Here is a 22,847-nt window from a genome sequence, read left to right as displayed (position 1 = left end):
TTCATGTTGTAGATTTCTTTCATGTTATCCTATACTTCAAATTATTATGTTTTTACCAACTTGTTTTTCAACTTAAGATGTGTGTTTCTCCAACAAATGAAACATTGAACAGAAATAAGTTATTGTTAAACTATTCCAGACAAGAAACGTACAGTGGTTTTAAGATCCCTGATGAAGCCAACAACTCTTGAAAAGAAATTCAAACCTGCAGCTTATGAAGGAAATGTTCACTTCATCGAATTTTAAGTTTTGACAACTTTGTTTCATAAAGCATAATTGACTAAACACTTTCTTAGGCAACTTGTACTTTTCAAATTCTTTCACCTGCAATCTGGAGAACCTATCAGATAAGTAATTTGGCTAATACTCCTAACTACCTTGCATGGACCACTGAATCTTACTTTCAGAAGTTCATCTTTTAAAGGTAATGGCACTCACATTAAATCTCTTGTTTGAATCTCTTGGCTGTATCATCTTTGTCTGCCCATTCTTTCATCCTTTCCTGAGATTTTAAAATGCTCCTGTGCAATTTTGCATACTCCTGTGAATTGCTGAAGATACATGGGCACATTTGCAAACATCAAGGATTTGTCTTCATGCCTTTAAAAACATCTTTTCAGTAAATTTTAATGAACATTTTACTTCATGGCCATTAAGCAGTTTTGATGGACCAAATCTAATGGATTTATTTGGGAATTCTGAAAGCAAATTGTGACAAATCTAATGCTTTGTCCAATCCTAAGGGTATTTGAGATATATGCCATAATCATTGTTTTGAGAATCTGACAGTATTTCTCCAAAGCTCCCCGTGTTTGCATTTAATAAACAGTAGACTTCAACTACATTATAAGCAACCTGCTTATTATGTCCTGAAAAACATAGACAAATTCAAATTAGGCTGAGGCTGAACGGTCAGTCCTCAAAAAAGGATTCGCCTTCATTCCCCTGTGCCTACACATGAATGAATTCCGTGCACACCTCAATGTCGAGCTCTTCTTCCACCATTTCCACCTCTGTTCCTATTTCTTTGAATAAGAATCCAACTCACTGTCTGATGACCCGTCCTCCCACCTCCAGCAAACTCCATCTTCAGGACACCCCCTCTCAGCCGCTTACCCTCCCTCAACCTCTTCGCCTCCAGCTGCCGCCTGAATCTCTCCACCCCTCTCACTTACTCCAACCCTTCCCCATCAGAATGCACAGCCCTCTTCTCCCTTTGCTTCAACCCCAACCTCACCATTAAAGGGGCCATGACGGTAGTATGGCAAACTGACCTCGACATTGCTGACACCAGACACCAGCTCTGTGACACCTCCTCCTACCAACCCCTCGATCATGACCCCACCTCTGATCACCAAGTCATTATCTCCCAGACCATCAACAACCTCATCAACTAGAGAGACCTCCAATCGGCAGCCTCCAACCTGATGGAAACAGGTGGTGAGAGCTTGGGAACTGTCTTCCACCCAAAATCCATAAACCCGACTGCCCCAGTTGACCCATTATCTCTGCCGGCAACTGTCCCACCAAGCTCAACTCTCCTATCTGGACTCCATTCTTTCCTCTTTGGACCATGAACTCACCACCTACATTTGGGATACAACCTACGCCCTCCGCCTTTTCCAAAATTTTCATTTCCCCAGCCCCCAACACCTTAACTTCGTCAAAGACGTACAGTCCCTCTACACCTGTAACCCCCACAAGAATGGCGTAAAAGCTCTACACTTCTTACTCTCCCATAGGCCCAACCAGTCCCCCCACAACATCTCATTCACTTGGCTGAACTGGTCCTCACCCTCAACAATTTTTCCTTTGATTCCTCCCACTTCCTACAAACCAAAGGAGTGGCCATGGGCACCTGCATGGGCCCAAGCTGTCCCTGCCACTTTGTAGGATTCATGGAACAGTCCCTCTTCAACAACTTCACCAGCACTATCTCACACCTCTTTCTCCACGACGCCGATGACTATCTTGGTGCTGCCTCATGCTCCCACAAGGAGCAAGAAAAGTTCATCAATTTCACCAACACCTTCCACTGTGCCCTCAAATTCATATGGGCCATTTCTGATGCCTCACCCCTCTTCCTGGACCTCTCCATCTACATCTCTTATAACCAAATCACCACTGTCATCTGTTTCAAACCCATTGACTCCCATGGTTATCTCGACGACACTTCCTTTCATCAACCCTCCTCAAAAATGCTATCCCATACTCAATTCCTCCACCTCCACCACATCTGTTCCCAGGATAAGGTATTCTACTCTAGGACTTCCCAGACATCTCCTACTTTAGGGACCATCATTTCCCCTCTTTTATTAAGGATACCCTCAACCACATCTCACCCATTTCCTGTGCTTCTGCACTCAAACCCTTTCCCCCCAACAATATTAAGGATAGAATCCCCTTGGTCCTCAAATACCACCCCACCAACCTCCAAATACAATGCATTATCCTTTGACATTTCCACCACCTACAATCAGACCCCACCACCAAAACGGTGGTGGAAATGTCCTTCCCCACCCCTGTCCGCCTTCCGCAAGGACTATTCGCTTCGTGACTCCCTTATCAGCTCCACACTCTCCACCAACCCCACCACACCCAGTACCTTTGCCTGTAACCACAGGAGGTGATGTACCTGCCCCTACACCTCTCTTCTCACCTCCGTGCAGGGACCCAAACAATCTTTTCAAATCTGGCAGAGATTCAGCTGCACTTCATCTAACCTCATCTGCTATATCCATTGCTCCTGATGTGATCTCCTGTATATCACAGAGACCAAACAAAGACTCAGGGACTGGTTCACAAAGCATCTACGGTCTGCATGCACCAACCAACCTGTCCTTCAGTTCAATCTACTTTAACTTCCTCTCCCGATCCTCTGGTAACATGTCCATCCTTGGTTTCTTCCGCTGTCAGAGTGAGGCCAAATGTAAACTGGAGGAACAACACCTAATATTTCATCTTGGGAGCTGACAGCCCAATAGTCTGAATATTGACTTCATCACCTTCAAAATCTCTCCACCCCTAACCTGTCCATCTTACAACTCACCTATCCGCTCCACCCTTCCCACTAGCCAACTTGAATAATCCTTACCTGCATCCATGTATCTCCATCCCATCTATGGTCCCTCCAGCCCCACTCCCCCTCCCTTCTCCCCCTTCCCCATTTATGTCTGGGCTTTCCTCCCACTTCCCCGTCCTGATGAAGTATTTTGGTCCGAAATGTTGACATCCCTGCTCCTCGGATGCTCCAAATTTATTGACTCTAGACAAAATTAGAACCTTGTTTTGATTTTATTTAGAACATAGAACATTGCAGCACAGTACAGGCCCCTTGGCCCTCGATGTTGCGCTGACCTGTGAAACCAATCTGAAGCCCATCTAACCCACATTATTCCATTATCATCCATATGTTTGTCCGATGACCATTTAAATGCCCTTAAAGTTGGCGAGATTACTATTGTTGCAGGCAGGGCATTCCACACCCTTACTACTCTCTGAGTAAAGAACCTACCTCTAACTTCTGTCCTATATCTATCAATCACCCCTCAATTTAAAGCTATGTCCCCTCGTGCTAGCCATCACCATCTGAGGAAAAAGGCTGTCACTGACCACCCTGTCTAATCCTCTGATCATCTTGTATGTCTCTATTAAGTCACCTCTTAATCTTCTTCTTTCTAACGAAAACAGCCTCAAGTCCCTCAGCCTTTCCTCATAAAACCTTTCCTCCATACCAGGCAACATCCTGGTAAATCTCCTCTGCACCCTTTCCAATGCTTCCACATTCTTCCTATAATGTGGCGACCAGAACTGTACGCAATACTCCAAGAGTAACCAGACCAGAATTTTGTACAGCTGCAACATGACCTCATGGCTCCAAAACCCAATCCCTCTACCAATAAAACCTATCACACCGTATGCCTTCTTAACAACCCTATAAACCTGGGTGGCAACTTTCAGGGATCTATGCACATGGACACCGAGATCTCTCTGCTCGTCCACACTACCAAGAATCTTACCATTCGCCCATACTCTGCATTCCTGTTACTCGTTCCAAAGTGAATCACCTCACACTTTTCCACAATAAACTCCATTTGCCACCTCTCAGTCCAGCTCTGCAGCTTATCTATGTCCCTCTGTAACCTGCAACATCCTTCCGCACTATCCACAACTCCACCAACATTAGTGTCACCTGCAAATTTACTAACCCATCCTTCTACACTCTCATCCAGACCATTTATAAAAATGACAAACAGCAGTGGCCCCAAAACAGATCCTTGCAGTACACCACCACCAACTGAACTGCAGGATGAACATTTCCCATCAACCACCACCCTCTGTCTTCTTACAGCTCGCCAATTTCTGATCCAAACTGCTAAATCACCCTCAATCCCATGCCTCCTATTTTCTGCAATAGCTTACCGTGGGGAACCTTATCAAATGCTTTACTGAAATCCATACCAACCACATCAACCGCTTTACCCTCATCTACCCATTTGGTCACCTTCTCAAAGAACTCAATAAGGTTTGTGATGCACGCCCTACCCTTCACAAAACTGTGTCGACTATCCCTAATCAAATTATTCCTTTCTAAATGATTATAAATCCTACCTCGTATAATCCTCTCCAGCATTTTACCCAGCACCGACATAAGGCTCGCCGGTCTATAATTACCAGGGTTGTCTCTATTCCCCTTCTTGAACATGGGGACAACATTTACTATCCTCCAGTCTTCAGGCACTATTCCTGTAGACAATGACAACATAAAGATCAAACCCAAAGGCTCTGCAATCTCCTCCCTAGCTTCCCAGAGAATCCTCGGATAAATCCCATCTGGCCCAGGGGAGTTATCTATTTTCACACTTTCCAGAATTGCTAACACCTCCTCCTTATGAACCTCAATCCTGTCTAGTCTTAACAGCCTGTATCCCAATATTCTCCTCGACAACATTGTCTTTTTCCTGTGTGAATATTAACGAAAAATGTTCATTCAGCACCACTCCTATCTCTTCAGACTCCACGCACAACTTCCCACTACTGTCCTTGACTCGCCCTAATCTTACTCCAGTCATTCTTTTATTCCTGACATACCTATAGAAAGCTTTAAGGTTTTCCTTGATCCTACCTGCCAAAGACTTCTCATGTCTCCTCCTGGCTTTTCTTAGCACTCTGTTTTGGTCCTTCCTGGCTAACTTGTAACCCTCAAGCGCCCTAACAGAGCCTTCATGCTCTATCTTTCCATAAGCCTCCTTCTTCCTCTTGACAAGAGATTCAACTTCTTTAGTAAACCACGGTTCCCTTGCTCGACCACTTCCTCCCTGCCTGTCAGGTACATACTTATCAAGGACATGCAGTAGCTGTTCCTTGAACAAGCTCCACATTTCACTTGTGCCCAGCTCCTGCAGTTTCCTTCCCCATCCTATGCATCCTAAGTCTTGCCTAATCACCTCATAATTGTCTTTCCCCCCCAGCTATAACACTTGCCCTGTGGTATATACCTATCCCTTTCCATCGCTGTGGTAAACGTAACTGAATTGTGGTCACTATCACCAAAGTGCTCACCTGCCTCTAAATCTAACACCTGGCCTGGTTCATTACCCAGTGTCAAATCCAATGTGGCCTCGCCTCTTGTTGGCCTATCTACATCCTGTGTCAGGAATCCCTTCTGTGCACATTGGACAAAAACTGACCCATCTAAAGTACTCGAACTATCGTGTTTCCGGTCAATATTTGTAAAGTTGAAGTCCCCCATGACAACTACCCTGTTATTTTCGCTGCTTTCCAGAATCATCGTTCAATCCCTTCCTCCATATCTCTGGAAATTTTTGGAGGCCTATAGAAAACTCCCAACAGGGTGACCTCTCCTTTCCTGTTTCTAACCTCAGCCCATACTATTTCAGTAGACGAGTCCTCATCAGACATCCTTTCTGCCACCGTAATACTGTCCTTGACTAACAATGCCACACCTCCCCCTCTTTTACCACCTTCCCTGATCTTACTGGAACATCTAAACCCCGGAACCTGCAACAACCATTCCTGTCCCAGCTCTATCCATGTCTCTGAAATGGCCACAACATCGAAGCCCCAGATACCAACCTATGCTGCAAGTTCATCCACCTGATTCCGGATGCTCCTGGGCTTTGAAGTAGACACACTTCAAATCACCTTCCTGTCTGCCAGTACACTCCTGCAACCTTGAAACCTTATTCATCACCTCACTACTCTCAACCTCCTGTCCACTGGAGCTACAACTCAGGTTCCCATCCCCCTGCTGAATTAGTTTAAACCCATCTGAAGAACATTAGCAAATTTTTCCCCTAGGGTATTGGTACCCCTCTGGTTCAAGTGTTGACTATCCCGTTTGTAGAGGTCCCACCTACCCCAGAACGACCCCCAATTATCCAGGTACCTGAATCCCTCCCTCCTGCACCATCCCTGTAGCCACGTGTTCAACTGCTCTCTCTCCCTATTCCTCACCTCGCTAGCAAGTGGCACAGGTAACAAACCAGAGACAACAACTCTGTTTGTTCTCGCTTTAAGCTTCCACCCTAGCTCCTTGAATTTCTACCTTCCATCCCCATTCCTTTTCCTACCTATGTCGTTGGTGCCTATGTGGATCATGACTTGGGGCTGCTCCCCCTCTCCCTCAAGGATCCTGAAAACATGATCTGAGACATCATGGACCCTGGCACCTGGGAGGCAACACACCAAGTGCGAGTCTCTCTCATTCCCACAGAATCTCCTATCTGTCCTCCTAACTATGGAGTCCCCAATGACTAATGCTCTCCTCCTTTCCCCCTTCCCTTCTGAGCAACAGAGACAGAGTCTGTGTCAGAGATCTATACCCCATGGCTTACCCCTGGTAAGACATTCCCGCATCAGAATCCAAAATGGCATACTTGTTATTGAAGGGAACGGCCACAGAGGATCCCTGCACTGTCTGCCTGTTCCCTTTCCGTCCTCTGACTGTAACCCATTTACCTTTTTCCTGTACCTGAGGTGTGACTACCTCCCTGTAACTCCTCTCAGTTACCCCCTCAGCCTCCCGAATAACCCAAGGTTCATCCAGTTTCAGCTCCAGTTCCCTAATACAGTTTCTGAGGAGCTGGAGTTGGGTGCACTTCCCCCATATGAAGTCAGTGGGGACACTTGTGGTGACCCTTACCTCTCACATTCTACAGGAGGAGAATGCAACTGCCTGAACATCCATTCCCATTGTTCTGAATTCCCAAACAGACTATTGAAAAAAATACTAGTCACCTTACCAAATCAGCATTCAGAACCTTTGTTTTTGGTTAGAGGAGGAGGATGGGTGGGAGACAATGCCTAAGTAGTGTTTCGGATAAAGCAACCATCCAAATTACCAAATTTCAATTGGTACCTCTGAGTGGAAACAAAAACTAAGCTGATACACCTATACAGCTGTAATTGTCCTGAAAAGGATAGTTTCTGGAAATCAAGTTGTCATATCCATAAGTCAGGACACACCACTATCTCACTTTAGTTTTCTCTAATGGTCTTACACAATCTACTAGCACTCAACTGAAAGGTTCTTTACAAACTGGTGTGGATTTTCAAGGTGCCAGTTTGATAACATGTTCAGGCAAACCCACATTGACATGTATGGACAGCATGCTTTATAGAAGTACACAAAATCCTTATGAAGTCTTGGTCAAGTTAAATGCCTGTTTATCGATGCTTGAGTTTTCTGTGTTCCTACATATCTTGCCAAGGCATTTTCATGCAGTCCTTACAATATTTAGGCAATACCACTTGCTGATGAACAACTATGCATTACTCAGCTGCAGATCAAAGAAGGTGCCCCAATTCCTCATCAGAATTTTGTTTTTAATATGACAACCTTCAATTTCCTTCAGCCTCAGCTTCAGTGTGTGCTGCATGTACTAACTTGCTTATTTCTAAGTCTCCCTAACCTGTTCTTCCTCTCACCTATCCCCTCCTCCCACCTCTAGCCACATCCCCATTTCCTACCTACTAACCTCATCCCGCCCCCTTGACCTGTCCGTCCTCCCCGGACTGACCTATCCCCTCCCTACGTCCCCACCTATACTCTCCTCTCCGCCTATCTTCTCCTCTATCCATCTTTGATCTGCCTTCCCCCTCTCCCTATTTATTTCAGAACCCTCTCCCCATCATCCCCCTTTTCTGATGAAGGGTCCCGGCCCGAAACGTCAGCTTTTGTGCTCCTAAGATGCTGCTTGGCCTGCTGTGTTCATCCAGCTCCACACTTTGTTATCTCGGATTCTCCAGCATCTGCAGTTCCCATTATCTCTCCATTACCAGGAGTAAGCCAACTTCATCCACATGTCATTTCTTAACAACTACTATTACCACTGTTCTGGACAAGTCACACTCAAATGTCCTCTATGGAAGGAAATCTTACCTGGTCTGGCCAACGTGTAATTCTAGAAGCACGGCAATGTGATTGACTCTTCGAGGCAACTAGGACAATGAGGGATAGGCAATAAACAGTGGCCAGTCCAGCGATGCCCACATCCTGTGAATGGATTTAAAAAATCTTCCAAATGCACTTTGTACAATCGATCTCGTGTGTATTCTCCATTTATGTCATCTTTTCATACTTTGGATTTCATTGCACTGTGAGGTAGAAAAACTGTGTCCTTCTCCAGCAAAAGAGTTTGTGCAGCTCCTGTGCATCTTAATATAGTATAGGCTTAGCTGCATCATTGAAGAAAAGGGGGTTATCTTTTTGACAAAAACATTTTATATCTCTCAGTTAGCTTATTCATCTTTTCTGCACTCAAAGCAATGTTTATTTCTAGTTTCATACAGCTACAATTTAATTTGTGTTGTTGACCATGTGAGTTTTTTTGAACTCATTCTTACAAACTCCAATAATTCTTATGGTTTCTCACATTGTTTCTGCAAGGACTGTGTCTTTATTTCTGTATCTTTTTAAAAACTGCGCACTGAAATGAGCTTTTGTGCTCCTGAGATGCTGCTTGGCCTGCTGTGTTCATCCAGCCTCACATTTTATTAACTTGCAGGAATGTTGTGTTTTGAATAGCCAGTTAAAATCAAATGTTATAAGGAACAGGGAAGCTACCCCTAATGAGAAGGTAAACTACAGCCTTGAATTAGCTGCATGTTTTTTAAAGAAACTAACCTGGCACCCATGTCAAGCATTATTTAAACAATTGTTTGAAAAAGCAGCAACAGATGTTTGAGTGGCAGCATACTAGGAGACAAGAGGGTGTTCGGGTACAGTATTTTTTGGCAACAAGAAATTGATTGATCCGTGAACTAGTGACCAGTTATCGATGACAGAACCTTTTGCCTGCCACGGGTGTGTGATTGGTCCTCAAGTAACTGAACAGTTGGAACTGGTAACTAGTTACAAGGCAGAGAGAAGTGTTCAGTTCTTCCCCTGCCTAGGAGTAGTCATTTTGTTATCTGCAATTAAAATCACTGTAAAACCAGTGTGTTTTTCCTTCAACAGTTGTTGTAAGCTGTGACTTTTAACTGGTAAGTCAGGGACATTTTATAAATGAACCGGTCACTTTGTGTCTCTTGTCAATCAGTGGAAGCATCCACAGAAAGGAAACAGCAGTAGTGTGCTGGTCAACAATAGAATTGTAAGGATCATCACACCAATAGAACCTGAGAATAAAGATTACTGAACTGTCTTCCCGGTTTGTCCCCTCTACCATTTGCTATTTTTACCCTGTTTGTTTGTCTGTCTGTCTGTGTAAAGGGGAATTTATATAGGCATTTGAAGTATCATTGGTGGTATTATATAATGACAGTTTATAATTGTTTATCTGTAGCTAGGCACTAATTATTTGTAATAAATATTAATTCTTGTTAAGCACAGATATCCTGTCCATGCTTTTTTTCAACCTGGGTATGAAAGTTAGATAGATTGGGGAACTTGGAGTACTTTAGAAAATCCTTAACTTTTGTAATAATTTTGGGAATAGCAGGGCTTGATTTCCAGCATACTACCGAGTTAGTCCTAACATTACAATGGAAACATCTGTGATTCTGTAAACTTCAAAACTTCGGTAACTATTCAGGGATTGAAAGAATCAGCAACAACTCTTTCTGGAGTAAACTGTTTCCTGACATGAAAGGGACAAAGAGAAAATGTTATTAAATGAATTAAAGCAACAAACTAATTAATCATCCCTGGGAACAAGGAGTCAAAGCAACATAAACAAGCTGTTTTTTGGGAAGGAGGAGGTAACACTGCTTGTTAACCTGCCGTCTCATTGCAAAAGGACAATTACAATTGTCTTCAGAAGGAGTAGCCTGAGGTGAAGGGGTTACTTGCAGGAATCAAAGATAATGGGAACTGCAGATGCTGGAGAATTCCAAGATAATAAAATGTGAGGCTGGATGAACACAGCAGGCCAAGCAGCATCTCAGGAGCACCAAAGCTGACGTTTCGGGCCAGAAACGTCAGCTTTTGTGCTCCTGAGATGCTGCTTGGCCTGCTGTGTTCATCCAGCCTCACATTTTATTAACTTGCAGGAATGTTGTGTTTTGAATAGCCAGTTAAAATCAAATGTTATAAGTAACAGGGAAGCTACCCCTAATGAGAAGGTAAACTACAGACTTGAAAAGAATGGTGAATGTTGTGGACAAATGGAACTAAAGAAAATCAATAATTCACATCAGAAACTTCACAAGATAGAAATTCATCTTCAGAATTCCTAAATAGCAGAACTTTTAAGATACAACACGGCACAAGGATTGAACTCTGGACATCCAGAGTCAAACATTGTTGGTTGAAATTGTAGCTGGATTCCACCATTATTCAGGCAATAGCTAAGTTGAATTGCAAGGTCTAACTTGCTAACTTGAAGGGTCTTATTTTGGTTGCTACCATGCAATAAAGTTTAAGTAATTGTTTCAGTATTTCAGTTTCAGTGAGATTTCTTCATAGGTAGCTGAATTAAGGGTAGCTTGTGGTGGTAATTAATGCACAGTTAATCTCCCTGGATGACCCTAGGTTGCTTAGAGGTTGAACTCACCAGCTTTGTATTCTCAAAAATCCAGCCTGAATCTGGAGTAAGAGGGCAGCTGCCCTATGTCACAGCCAGAATTCAAGTCCCCATTTATTCATTCATGGGATGAGTGCATCACTGGCTTGGCAGCATTTATTGCCCAGAGAGCAATAAAGATTCAACCACATTGCTGTAGGTCTGGAGTCACATGTAGGCTAGACCAGGTAAGGGTGGCCATTTCCTTCCCTAAAGGACATTAGTGAACCAGATGGGGTTTTCCCCCAACAATCAACAATGGATTCATGGTCGTCATTAGACTCTTAATTCCAGATATTTATTGAGCTCAAATTCCACCATCTGCCATAGCGGGATTCGAACCCAGGCTCACAGAACATTATCTGGGTCTCTGGATTAACAGTCCAGCGATAATACCACTGAGCCATCACCTCCCCTATAGTGGATGAGGACACAGGCAATCAAACCAACAGCATTTCAGCTTTAATCACACCATTAATATTTTTATAGTATTTAGTTTGGCATTGAAACTTTGTTGTGAAATCATGGCAGACAATCAATCTGAATGGGAGAAATTTGTTAAGGAATATTTGAATAAGAAATTGCCTAAGTGGGGTTGAAGTATTATGAAACTTGTGATGTTACATGTCTCAGTACACCGAACCATTTGTTAGAGTCAGTTAAAAAGTCCTTGAGAAAGCATGCTCCCAAAGAGGACACGCTGATTGGAATTTGTTGTCTTTGTGCAGAAGCATGTGCATCAAAATATAGGTAATGCTGAGATAAATGAGTTGAAGTCAGAAAATGCAGATCTAAAACACAAACTTGATGCCCTAGAGTTTGCCAGTCAGCGAAGGGCAGCTCTCCAATGGAAAACACCAAATTAATAGGAAAGATTATATCCCTGGTAATGACCAATCAGGAGAAGATAATTTACTTCTCAAATGATCAAATTCAATTTGTGACACTGAGCAAAAATGCCAAAAAGGCACAGTGCCAGGTTCAGGAGTCAGAAATTAAGACTCAGGAACTTGAAAGTGAATGTAAAGATCTCCAGGAAGCATTTAAAGTACTGTGTCAAGCCCAGCTTGAGCAACAAGTGCAGAATATTAAATAAAAATTGAAAGAACTGTGGATGCTGTAAATCAGAAACAAAAACAGAAATTGCTGGAAAAGCTCAGGAGGTCTGATAGCATCTGTGGAGAGAAAGCAAAGTTAACATTACAGGTCAAGTGAACCTTCCTCAGAACTGGGATCAGTTAACATGGGAACATGCAGTCTGAGATCTCTTATTCCTTAACATAATTATGGGTTATTGCTAGAGATACACCTACCTTTTCACCAGGCGATCACCCTTATCACCTGTTTGCTGCCAGTCACCATCAGAGAAGGTTATATGGTCTTGATGAAATGGAGGAGGTAATGCTTTTCCTTGCATATTTACACAATTCAATATAAAATATCCTCTCCAATCCATGAAGTGTTGCTAGAGGGATCTCTAATAGTTATAGGGAAGACAGTATAATAGAAGGGAGTCCCTAGACAGACTGAGTAAATGTAGACAAAGAAAAGGGGACCACCAAATGCATTTGCCTCCTATTTATGGGCCCAATTTAAATCTATTTTGGTAACCCAGCAAAGAAACAATCTTGATGATAGACAATGCAGTGTTTGGTTGCAAACCCTAATGGAGCATACCACTGAGGCATCTAGGTAAACCCTAGGTGAAGCCCTTGACCCCAAGGACAGCACATATACAAAAGGTGCTCAAAAAAAAACTGAGAAAATGAACCTTGCGAAAATACAAAGACCTCAGAAACATACACCTGTCTGGATATATGAAGGACTTGATTCTGGTCAGGACAGAGGTAAGTCATCTTTTCTTCTCCCTCGTGGAAGGAGTGAGTGCTGCCATTGTGTTTTTGTTGTGAGGGAAGAGGACATTTTGCCAAAAGATTGTCCGTCCCCATGGTTGTCAGATAGACGGGCCACTGGAAGAACCACTTGCATCCTTCTAATCACAGAGCAGGGGAGTGAGTGCTCTAATTGATAGTGTCAGGCATCTCTGCGATGGGTATGTAGTGTCAAATGGGATAGTGTGGGAAGACCTCTCGTTGAGGGCTAGCTTAACATAGCCAGTGGTTTGCAGTTAAATTGGCACAGTGTGAATAAGTGGCTTTTCAGGTCACACAAGAGGGTGTTGAAATCTACTCGCTATGTGTTCACGTTCCTAATATACAGTGTGAACATCCAATCATTCTGGTAGAACTGGACTAGGAAGCAGAACATACTTTGTATTTAGATTTTGTGAGCAAATGTGATCGAGCCTTTGACATTTGGCAGATGTCCTGGTCACAGGGACAGAGACCCCTTGATGCTCCTATTGGTGAGTACAACCACTGAATCTACACACTGGCAGAAATATAGGTCGACTCCTCTGAGCTGACTGATGACTAAGCTGCTCAGAGTCTTCTTGTACAATGTAAGAAAGTGTTTGTTCCCCACAAACATGATTGTGGACCTATGATAGGAGAAGTAGTGATAAATGGCCCAGTCCCTAATCCACAGAGAGATATTCTTTTCTGAAACAAGCAGAGGGGGAGGTGATCAAAGTATTCGATGGTTTGCTTGAGCACTGAATTTTGTGCTTGCTGACCTCTACTAACAGTTCCTACTTGGCCAGTTCAGAAGCCAGATTGCTCCTGGAAACTGACATTTGACTGTAGTTAACTAAAGCCATTCCTTGCAAAGCACCCACCGTAACCACCAGTCCCGAGATTGTGATGAAACGGATACCTTGGGCAAAATATTTCTCAAACCCGGATATTCGTTCTGGATTTTGGTCCATTCTTTTAAAGTGAGTGACGGTATAAATTTATGTTTACCTTTCAAGGATAACCATAAACTTGGACCTGTTTGCCACAAGGATTCCATAAGTCCCTGTCCATATTCCATCAAAGATTAACAAAGAGATGAGTACATTTTTCCAAACTCAACTGCTTTGTACAGTATGTAGATCATTTGATGCTATGGATAGACACTAAAACCAAACACCTGATTTTGCTACATGAACCTTTAGTTTAACTCCCCTCAAAGATCTAGCATTAAAAGTTAACCCAATGAAAGTGCAGATCAAGAACTACAAAGACTCTAATTTGGGTACATTGATGGTGTCTCGAAAATGGAAGATAGACAGGAAACGGATCGATGTATTTGTAATCTGCCTTAAAGTTATTCTTAGGATTAGTGGGTTACTGTAGCAATCTCCTTGAAGGCTTTGCTACTGCAGCAGCTCCGTTGTCAGATCTGTTGAAGAATAGCATTCTGTAGGAATGCCTACAGCACCACACACAGCGTTCAGCAATTTGAAGCAAACATTAGTTCAAACTCCAGCAAGTTTCCAGACCTAGAGATGTGCTTTGCACTACAAGTAGCGGACACCGACACTGTATTAGCAACTGTCCTGTTATAAAATAGACGCCATTGTGCTCCGAAGATGCTGCTTGGCCTGCTGTGTTCATCCAGCTCCACACGTTGTTATCATTGTTTAGGTCCTGTCTCTTAAGCTTCCAGGCTATCAACTCCAGAGGAACAAGATTTCTTATTTTATTAAAAATATTTGCTTGCTGTTTTCTGGGCAGTACAATATTTTACATACAGATTAGATTCCCTACAGTGTGGAAACAGGCCCTTTGGCCCAACAAGTCCCCACCCCGCCTTGAAGCATCCCACCCAGACCCACACACCCCTGAACACTATGGGCAATTTAGCACGGCCAATCCACCTAACCTGCAGATCTTTGGGAACCAACACAGACATAGGGAGAATGTGCATACTCCAGACAGACAGTTGCCCAAGACTGGAATCGAACCCAGGTCCCTGGTGCTATGAGGCTGCCACCCTTAGCATTAGCCTTCATCCTCTTACCATCCTAACACAACATATCCTTTTCCAGTTACTGCCTTAAGGATGGCATTTTTGGAACAGAACAATTGAAAGGACACTTATGTTACAACGTTTGCATATTATAATTGGAAAGTAAATATTAGCAGTCAATTTGCTGTATCAGGGTGAACTGCATGTTTGTGCTGCAATTGAAACAAATGACTCCAAAGGACCATTTGTTCCAAAGGTAGGGCAGACGATATGGATGACCTATTTAAAATCATTATCGATGGCTCCTCCATGGCGGAAGATGGTAACAGGAAGTCAGGAAGTGGCATTTATGTGGAAACTCCAAAAGGGGAAACACATGATGTTCTCTTTTTAAAATTACCAAACGGTATGAGTGCACAAGCAGCAGAATTAGCTGCGCTAATCTCGATAGTGTCATTTTGAACGACTCCCGACCCCATCAGACCTTCCCTCCGACAGCATGTATGTAATAACTTGGCTGATATTCTTCTGCTCAGTATGCGAGCATCCGAGTGTCAGCATCCTCAGCACCAACACTGAAATACATATTGGAGCAAACAAGGGATAGAGAATTTGAGATCATTGAAGTTAAAGCCCAGCATAGATCATCTCCAGAAGGAAACATCTGTGCAGATGAGTTCGCGAAGCAAGCAGCCCGAGAGAGCAAGCATCGGCAACCGCGGTAGTGGCTGAGACAGTGAGTGCAGTAAAAGTAAATCAAGCTGAAATAGAAGTTCGCGCTCTTACTCAAGAAAGAGCTGCGAAAACTGTAATACAGAATGTACAGGCCGCTAGTCTACCAACCCCAGTGAAAATGGAGAAGAAACTGGCACAAAGAAGTAAGGCACACTTTGATGCCAAAGCCTGACCCGTGGAATAAGCAGTGGGAATGAAATTAGCGCTGCGTGACTTCCAACCTGGCACATTTTTGTCACGAAAATATTTGAAAGCCCGTTCAAAAATTAACAAAATAAGCTCATTTGTCATACAAACTTTTATTGTCTACTGATAAAATGGGATACTACCATTTGAATCAGTTAAAAGCATTTGGGGCTCAAAACAATGATAATTATCAACACCAAATGCTCCTTGACTGCATGGAAAATTGCACTGTAAATTTACCTCAACAGCAGGAGGCTCGTGGAGGACTTCATTATGTGGGACCAGATGCCTCAGCTAATTTCAGAATTCCAACGACTACAAAATCAGCATCTCCAGATAACACCCCATACCACCACCTGAACACCAACAATCAGTTAAACCAAACAGCAATTACTGTCATCTCATCCATGTCAACACCAGTGTCAGCAGTTGGTAACACCTAAGGAAACTATATATAAGAAAAAAAACATAAAGTCAAGATTTCACCTCAATGGAAACAGAAACAGGCCAAATGAACGCTTGGTTAGAAGAGATGTAATGGACTACATTTCTGGAGAATTCAGAAATGTATTTATGTAAACTGATAAGTTATTATTTATTTTCTTTTTGAACTTTATGAGGTGATTATTGGAATTATATTGCTAGCTTTTGCACATGAAGTATGGAGTCAGCAGCATCCAGTGGAAGTGGGCACGTTTTGTATCATGTAACAATAAGCCTTCTGTGGCTCCATAAGGATTATGAAACTCATATGGTTGCCATCTCTGCGGTCGAGGATGCAGAAGTCTGTGTAGTTAATTGGTCCACCGGTAGGAACACTTACAGTTTTTGTAAGGTTACAATGACGACTATGTGTTAATTTACAAATAAACTAACTCTACTTTGTGCAGGCCGACAGTCTCTGCCTACAAATTATGCATTAATTTTTGGTGCAATGATAGTGTGGAATACCCATTTGCACTAATATAGAGTGCCCTGTACAAGAAGACGGGCCCAGAGGAGGGATAGTTGTCCGAAACACATGCAAGTAAAACATGAAAATGTTCATCATGAATTGGTGCTGGCAATTCCGAATCTCTCAAGCATTCCATTACCATTGCAATGTCCAAAACCTTTACCTACCATCGATAAGGAATGGGTCAAAGCGTTGTTTAGTAAGAGGGTTATAAATTTGCAAGGAAAAGAAGGAAGTCTAGAAGACTGATAGGAGCTGCTGCAGGCATTTACAGTGCAGGAATTTTGACAGTTAATTGCCCAGATGTCAGTGCTGTAAGTGATTATTAAATCAATAAATTTCTTAAGTTAAAGGCAACTTAGGTGTAGTGAATGATACTAAACTTGGTAGTCAACCAGGGGACACCATGAACTACACTGCTTTTCTTGTGCTTAAAATCTTAGAATCACATGCAGTTGTGATTAACAAATTAATAAAAGAAACAGAAAAAGTAGTTCATGATAATCTGAAAACTTCAATGGGTGTAGTGTAGTGTTATTTCAGTTATAGCTATTGTGTTTAATAGCATGCTTGTCACTCCAGTTTGCTTTGTGATTTAATTACTGAGCATTATTCTGTAATTCATTTATTGATTCTTCATTGTCAACTACCTGTTACACAGAATGAAATGATGCATTTTGTTTAAGTTGCACATGGTGTAGCAACTCAATTTGCGTATGAAACATTGTGGCAGAAAATGGCTGATTATACTAGTATTTGTTCATCATATTTAAAATAATGCACAAAGAAGAGAGACTGTGACAATGTAAACTCAAAAATTTAAATAATGAATAAGGAGAAACTGTTATAAAAGAAATAAAAACGACATACTAATTACCCCAAGAAGAATGAGTAAAAGCATAATAAATAAGCAATTTTCTGGGAGATAGATTGCTTGATGACCTGCTGCCTTGTGACAAGTGGCCAATTAGGATTGCATGCTGAAGGATTGTTGCAAGATAAAAGGGCTAGTTGCAGGAAAGTTGTGTTTTGAACAGAGTTAAAACTGATTGTAATAAGGAATAGGGAAGCTACTCCTAATAAGAATGCAAGTTAGTGACTTGAGGACTCCAGAAGAGTCACCTGTATTCGAGGTTAGCAGCTCTGAAGGATTATCAATAATGTTGCATCAAAACCTTAACAAGAAAAATTCTTAAAAGAATTAAACTTGACGATTCTTCAGTAGCAGAACTTTGAAGAACAATATTGCACAAGGATCGAACCCTGGACGTTCAGAGACAGATGCTGTTGGTTGGAATCATTGGTAAATTCCACCATTAATTGCATAATAAGTAAGTTGAGTTATGAGGCTTAATCTGCTTACTTGAGTGGTCTTAGTTTGGATGATACATGCAATAGAGTTCAAATAATTGTTTCAGTATTTGATTGTTTGTGATACGTCTTTATAAGTAGCCAAATTAAAGGTAGCTTGTGGTAATAAACATATAGCACATTTAAGTCTTCAATTTTCACCTCCACTTTCACCAGCTTCCTTTCTCGTCTGAGGAAAGGATTTGGGCATTCACAGCTCTGTTTTTTTCAACTTAACTAGTTGCCTTTCTTTCACTGTCCCTCTGCTCTATCCTTTTTGAGTAATGAGGGTTACGGAAAAAAGATTAGTTTTATGGATCAACTCATGATTGATAGCATTTCTGCTGTATGTTTAGCATTTGTAACCCTTAGGTCTTCAACAGGGTTTCTTATTGTAAAAGGTAGTGAGCTTTTGTAATTCTTCCAGGAGATTAATTTCTCTGAGACTTTATATGTGGTATGTTTTCCTTACGTCTATATCCACTTGTCAAAATAACTTTCCTTACCTTATGAAGTTTTATATATGTTTGCCAAAGCTGCGACTTTAAATTTCTGAACATTTGCTTGGAAGTTTCAAGAATCAACTCACACAGCCAGAATAGATTTTCTTATGTCATCAAAATCTTTAAAATACTCCTATGACAGAAATGTATATGTTTCTTTTACCTTACCTATCAACATACTTTGCATTGCAATATACGTATTTTCTTAGACCACTTCATTTATGTCGCTATTTATTCAAATAACACAAAGAATGCTGTCACATCTATTTTTTTCAAATTTTGGTACAACCTATACAAACTTAAACATTTCTTACTGGCCTTTAGACTATGACTTATGTTTTCCTCATCAGGGTCTTTGTCAGCATCTGAAGTCCCTTTTTCCTAACTACACAATTTTAAACTGAGATTTCCAATATTATTTCTCTTTTTCCCTTTATGATTCTTGAATCAGTTTTCTAACTACAGTCTATCGCTCTTCTCTCTGAAGTTCTCATTTTCTTTCTTCAAGCTCAAGTCTTATAAGTTCCATTTCCTTTTCTATTCTTTTCAGTTCCAGAACTCTCTACCTTGAGCTGCTGTCTCTCCTTCTTGTGTTCAAACTACTTCAACTGTAATTGAATCCTTATAAACTCATGATTCACCACTGGTGTACTCATCCCTCCCACATTTCCATCAGTCCCAAATGATTTTCCATATTTCAATTACTTCTGCATTCTTAGCTTTGGCAAGCAGACTCAACTTGATTTATTTGCCAATTCAAGCAGTCTGGTTTTTGTTATTTTCTGTAAATCCATCAGCAATACATGTTCCAACTGCAGGATTAGTTAGCTGCATCTAATGTCATTTTAATTTTTGTATGAGAAGACTGGTATTTGTCCATTTCTCCTTTTCCTTTTCCATTTACATTCACTCCACAGCTGTGTTCAAAGATCCTGGATCCACTTGTCCTCATAGTTTTGTTATGACTTAAATGGAACAATGCATTAATTGGAAAAATATTGTTAAGCTTCAACTTGTACCTGCTTTAAATGGCTTAATGACCAAATGAAAATTGAAAACATATTTAAAAATTCCTCTGCTCAGGGTGAATGGAAATCTCATCAGATTAACAACCCCAACTTCAAAGGAAATTGGGTCCATCCAGAAATTGATAATCCCGAATACAAACCAGATACCAGCATGTACCAATACAACAACATTGGTATTCTTGGTCTTGATCTGTGGCAGGTATGTTTGTTAATATTCAAGGTTTTGATATTTTATTGAAGTGAACAAATGAAATCATAGATTATACATTTCCTAATCTTTTGTCTGCCATAGGTGAAATCTGGGACAATCTTTGACAACTTCCTTATTACAAATGATGCAAAATATGCCGAGGAAAATGGTAACCAAACTTGGGGAATAACTAAGGTAGATGATTAATTTTATTTCTAAAAATACTTTGCCGTCAAAAATAATAATGCATTTATATAATCCTGATAATGTGGAAAGAGCCAATTTAGTCTGCACCAGCCCTCCAAAGAGCATCCCACCCAGACCCCATTCTATCCTCTCATTTACCAAGCCTGCACATCTTTGGAAAATGGAAAGAAAACTACACAGACACAGGAAGAATGTGCAAACTCTGCACAGACAGCCACCCAAAGGTGGAATTGTACCTGGGACCCTGGCGCTGTGAGGCAGCAATGCGTACTCCTGATCCACAATACTGAACCCAGTTTTGCCACTTTCAGTTTTGGGGGTAGGCAGGAATGTGAATTGAGATCGCAGTCAGATCAGCCGTGATTTTGTTGAATGAGAGAACAGGTCACATTAATAAATTACACTTATTATTGCGTCAATCTTTCCTGGAAAGGATACAAGTTGTATCCTGGATACAGCTGTAAATTAGGAATTGAAAGGGAGGGAGGAACTCTGGAAAATTACTTTATCAGGGAAGTAGTACTGAGTAAATTATTGGAACTTCAAGTTGATGAGTCCCAAGGTCCTGATGGATTTCATCCTTGGATCCTAAAAGAAGTAGCCAGTGAAATAATTGATGCTTTGGTTTTAATGTTTCAAAACTTTTTGAATTGGAAAATAGCTAATGTAACTCATTATTCAAAAAGGGTTGGAGACAGAAAGCATGCAACTACAGTGCAGTTAGCTTAACATCTTCATAGGGAAAATGTCAGAAGCTTTTATTAAATATGCTATAACAGGGCACTTGAATAAGTTCAAGGTAATCAGGCAGAGCCAACATGGTTTTGTCAAAGGGAAATTATTTATAATTAATGAAGAAATAACTTATGGTGTAGATAAGGGGGAACAAGTGGATTACTGTAATTAGACTTCCACGAGTTATTTGATAAGGTGCCACATCAAAAACTATTGGGAAATTAAAACACTCATGGTGTAGGAAGTGATAAGTTGGCATGGATAGAATATTGGCTGACTAAGTTTGAATAAATGGGCCTTTGTCGGGGTAGCAGGATGTAATGAGTGGTGTAATACATGGAACAGAAACAGAAATTGCTGAAAAAGCTCAGCAGGTCTGGCAGCATCTGTCAAGAAAAAAATCATAGTTAACATTTCAGGCCCGGTGACTCTTCTTCAGTGGTAACTCTGATTTTTCCTTCACAGATGCTGCCAGACCTACTGAACTTTTCCAGCAGCTTCTGTTTTGTTCCTGATTTACAGTATCCGCAGTTCTTTCAGATCTAATTTGGAGTACTACATGGGTTGGTTCAAGGACTCCAACACTTTACAATTTACCTGATTTGGATGAAGGGATTAAAGGTATGGTGGCTACATTTGCTGATGACACAAAAGTAGGTAGGAAAAGTGCGTAAGTAACTTAAAAATATAGACAGGCTCAGTAAGTGGACAGAAATCTAGCAAATGATGCGCAATGTGAGAAGGTATGAAATGGTCCATTTTCACAGAAAGAATAAAAAAAAGTTATCTAAATGGTGACCGGTTGCAGAGCTCTGAGATGTCGAGAGATTTGAGTATCCAAGTGCATGAATCACAGAAGCTTTGTTTGCAGGTACAGCAAAGTGATCAGGAAATGTAATAGAAGATTATATATTACTGTGAGCAGAATTGTATGCAAATGTAGGTTACATTTCAGTTATATAGGGCATTAATGAGATCACATCTGCAGTACTGCGTGCAGAGGTTAATGTGTTGGAAGCAATTAAGAGAAGGTTTATTGGACTGTTCGAGAGATAGTAGGAACTGCAGATGCTGGAAAATTATTAGACTAATAGCTGGAATGAGCAAATTGCCGCATGAGCAAAGGCGAGATAGATGAGGCCTATATCCTCTGGAGTTTAGAAGAGTCAAAGGTGAGATAATTGAAACATATAAGTTCCTGAGGGAAGTTGACCGAATGGATCTTGACAGGATGTTTTCTTCTGTGGGAGAATCTAGAACAAGTGGTCATACTTTAAAAATAAGGGCTCACCCACTTAAAATAGTGATGACAAACACTTTTTTCTGAGGTTTGGGAATCTTTGGAATTTGCTTGCTCAAAAGGCAATGGGTGATGAGTCTTTAAATTTTTTTTAAGGCAGAAGTAAATGGATTCTTGATATGCAAGAATGTAGAACTGAGGTTAAAATCAGATCAGCCATAGTCTTATTGAATGGCAGAACAAGCACAAAAGACTGAGTAGCCTACTCGTCTTCCTTGTTTTTGGATGTCATTAATGCTACCATTAGGTCCTGTTGTTTGCAGACAGAAAGAGTACGTACATGAACTACATCTGTTTAAACTCAGCAAAACAGTCAACAGCCATTCACTGATTAATTTCTGAGGGCAATACCTTGATGAATCAGTTAGTCTGCTAGGTTTTAAGTTTAAATAAAGTGCAACAGATAACTGTCAATCATCATTAAGTGGTGCATTCTCCATGGCAGCGACGACCAATCAGAGCCCACATGCTAATCAATTAACAGTCTTCTCTCATGAGTTCGGTTGTTCCCGGATGAGGGCCAGATGAAAAGTTTCAATGAAATGTGTCTTTTTTCAGCAATACCCAAGATTTGTACTACCAGATGATTATAATGCAACATGTTTCACAAGGTAATAGATTCAGTTCTTTGATAATAGGTTGCTGAGAAGGAAATGAGACAACATCAGGAAAAAGAAATGAAGGCTCAGAAAGAGGAAAAGGCTGACATGGAGGAAGAGGAAAAAGAGGGAAAAAATGGAGGCATGGAGATGGATACGCATAAATATGAATTATAA

General features: G+C 41.2%; 1 protein-coding gene across 1 annotated transcript in view; it reads left to right on the top strand.

The window, feature by feature from the left end:
* LOC125456325 (calreticulin) overlaps positions 1-22,847 on the top strand; it is a 49,239-nt gene extending 26,392 nt beyond the window's left edge. The window contains exons 7-9 of the mRNA XM_048539358.2: positions 19,695-19,838; positions 19,932-20,024; positions 22,710-22,847. Of these exons, the coding sequence (XP_048395315.1) occupies positions 19,695-19,838; positions 19,932-20,024; positions 22,710-22,847 (375 nt within the window). The remainder of the gene's footprint in view (positions 1-19,694; positions 19,839-19,931; positions 20,025-22,709) is intronic.

The sequence above is a fragment of the Stegostoma tigrinum genome, chromosome 8 (assembly GCF_030684315.1).
Source record: "Stegostoma tigrinum isolate sSteTig4 chromosome 8, sSteTig4.hap1, whole genome shotgun sequence".
NCBI lineage: Eukaryota > Metazoa > Chordata > Chondrichthyes > Orectolobiformes > Stegostomatidae > Stegostoma > Stegostoma tigrinum.
This window is presented reverse-complemented; position numbering and strand designations above follow the sequence as displayed.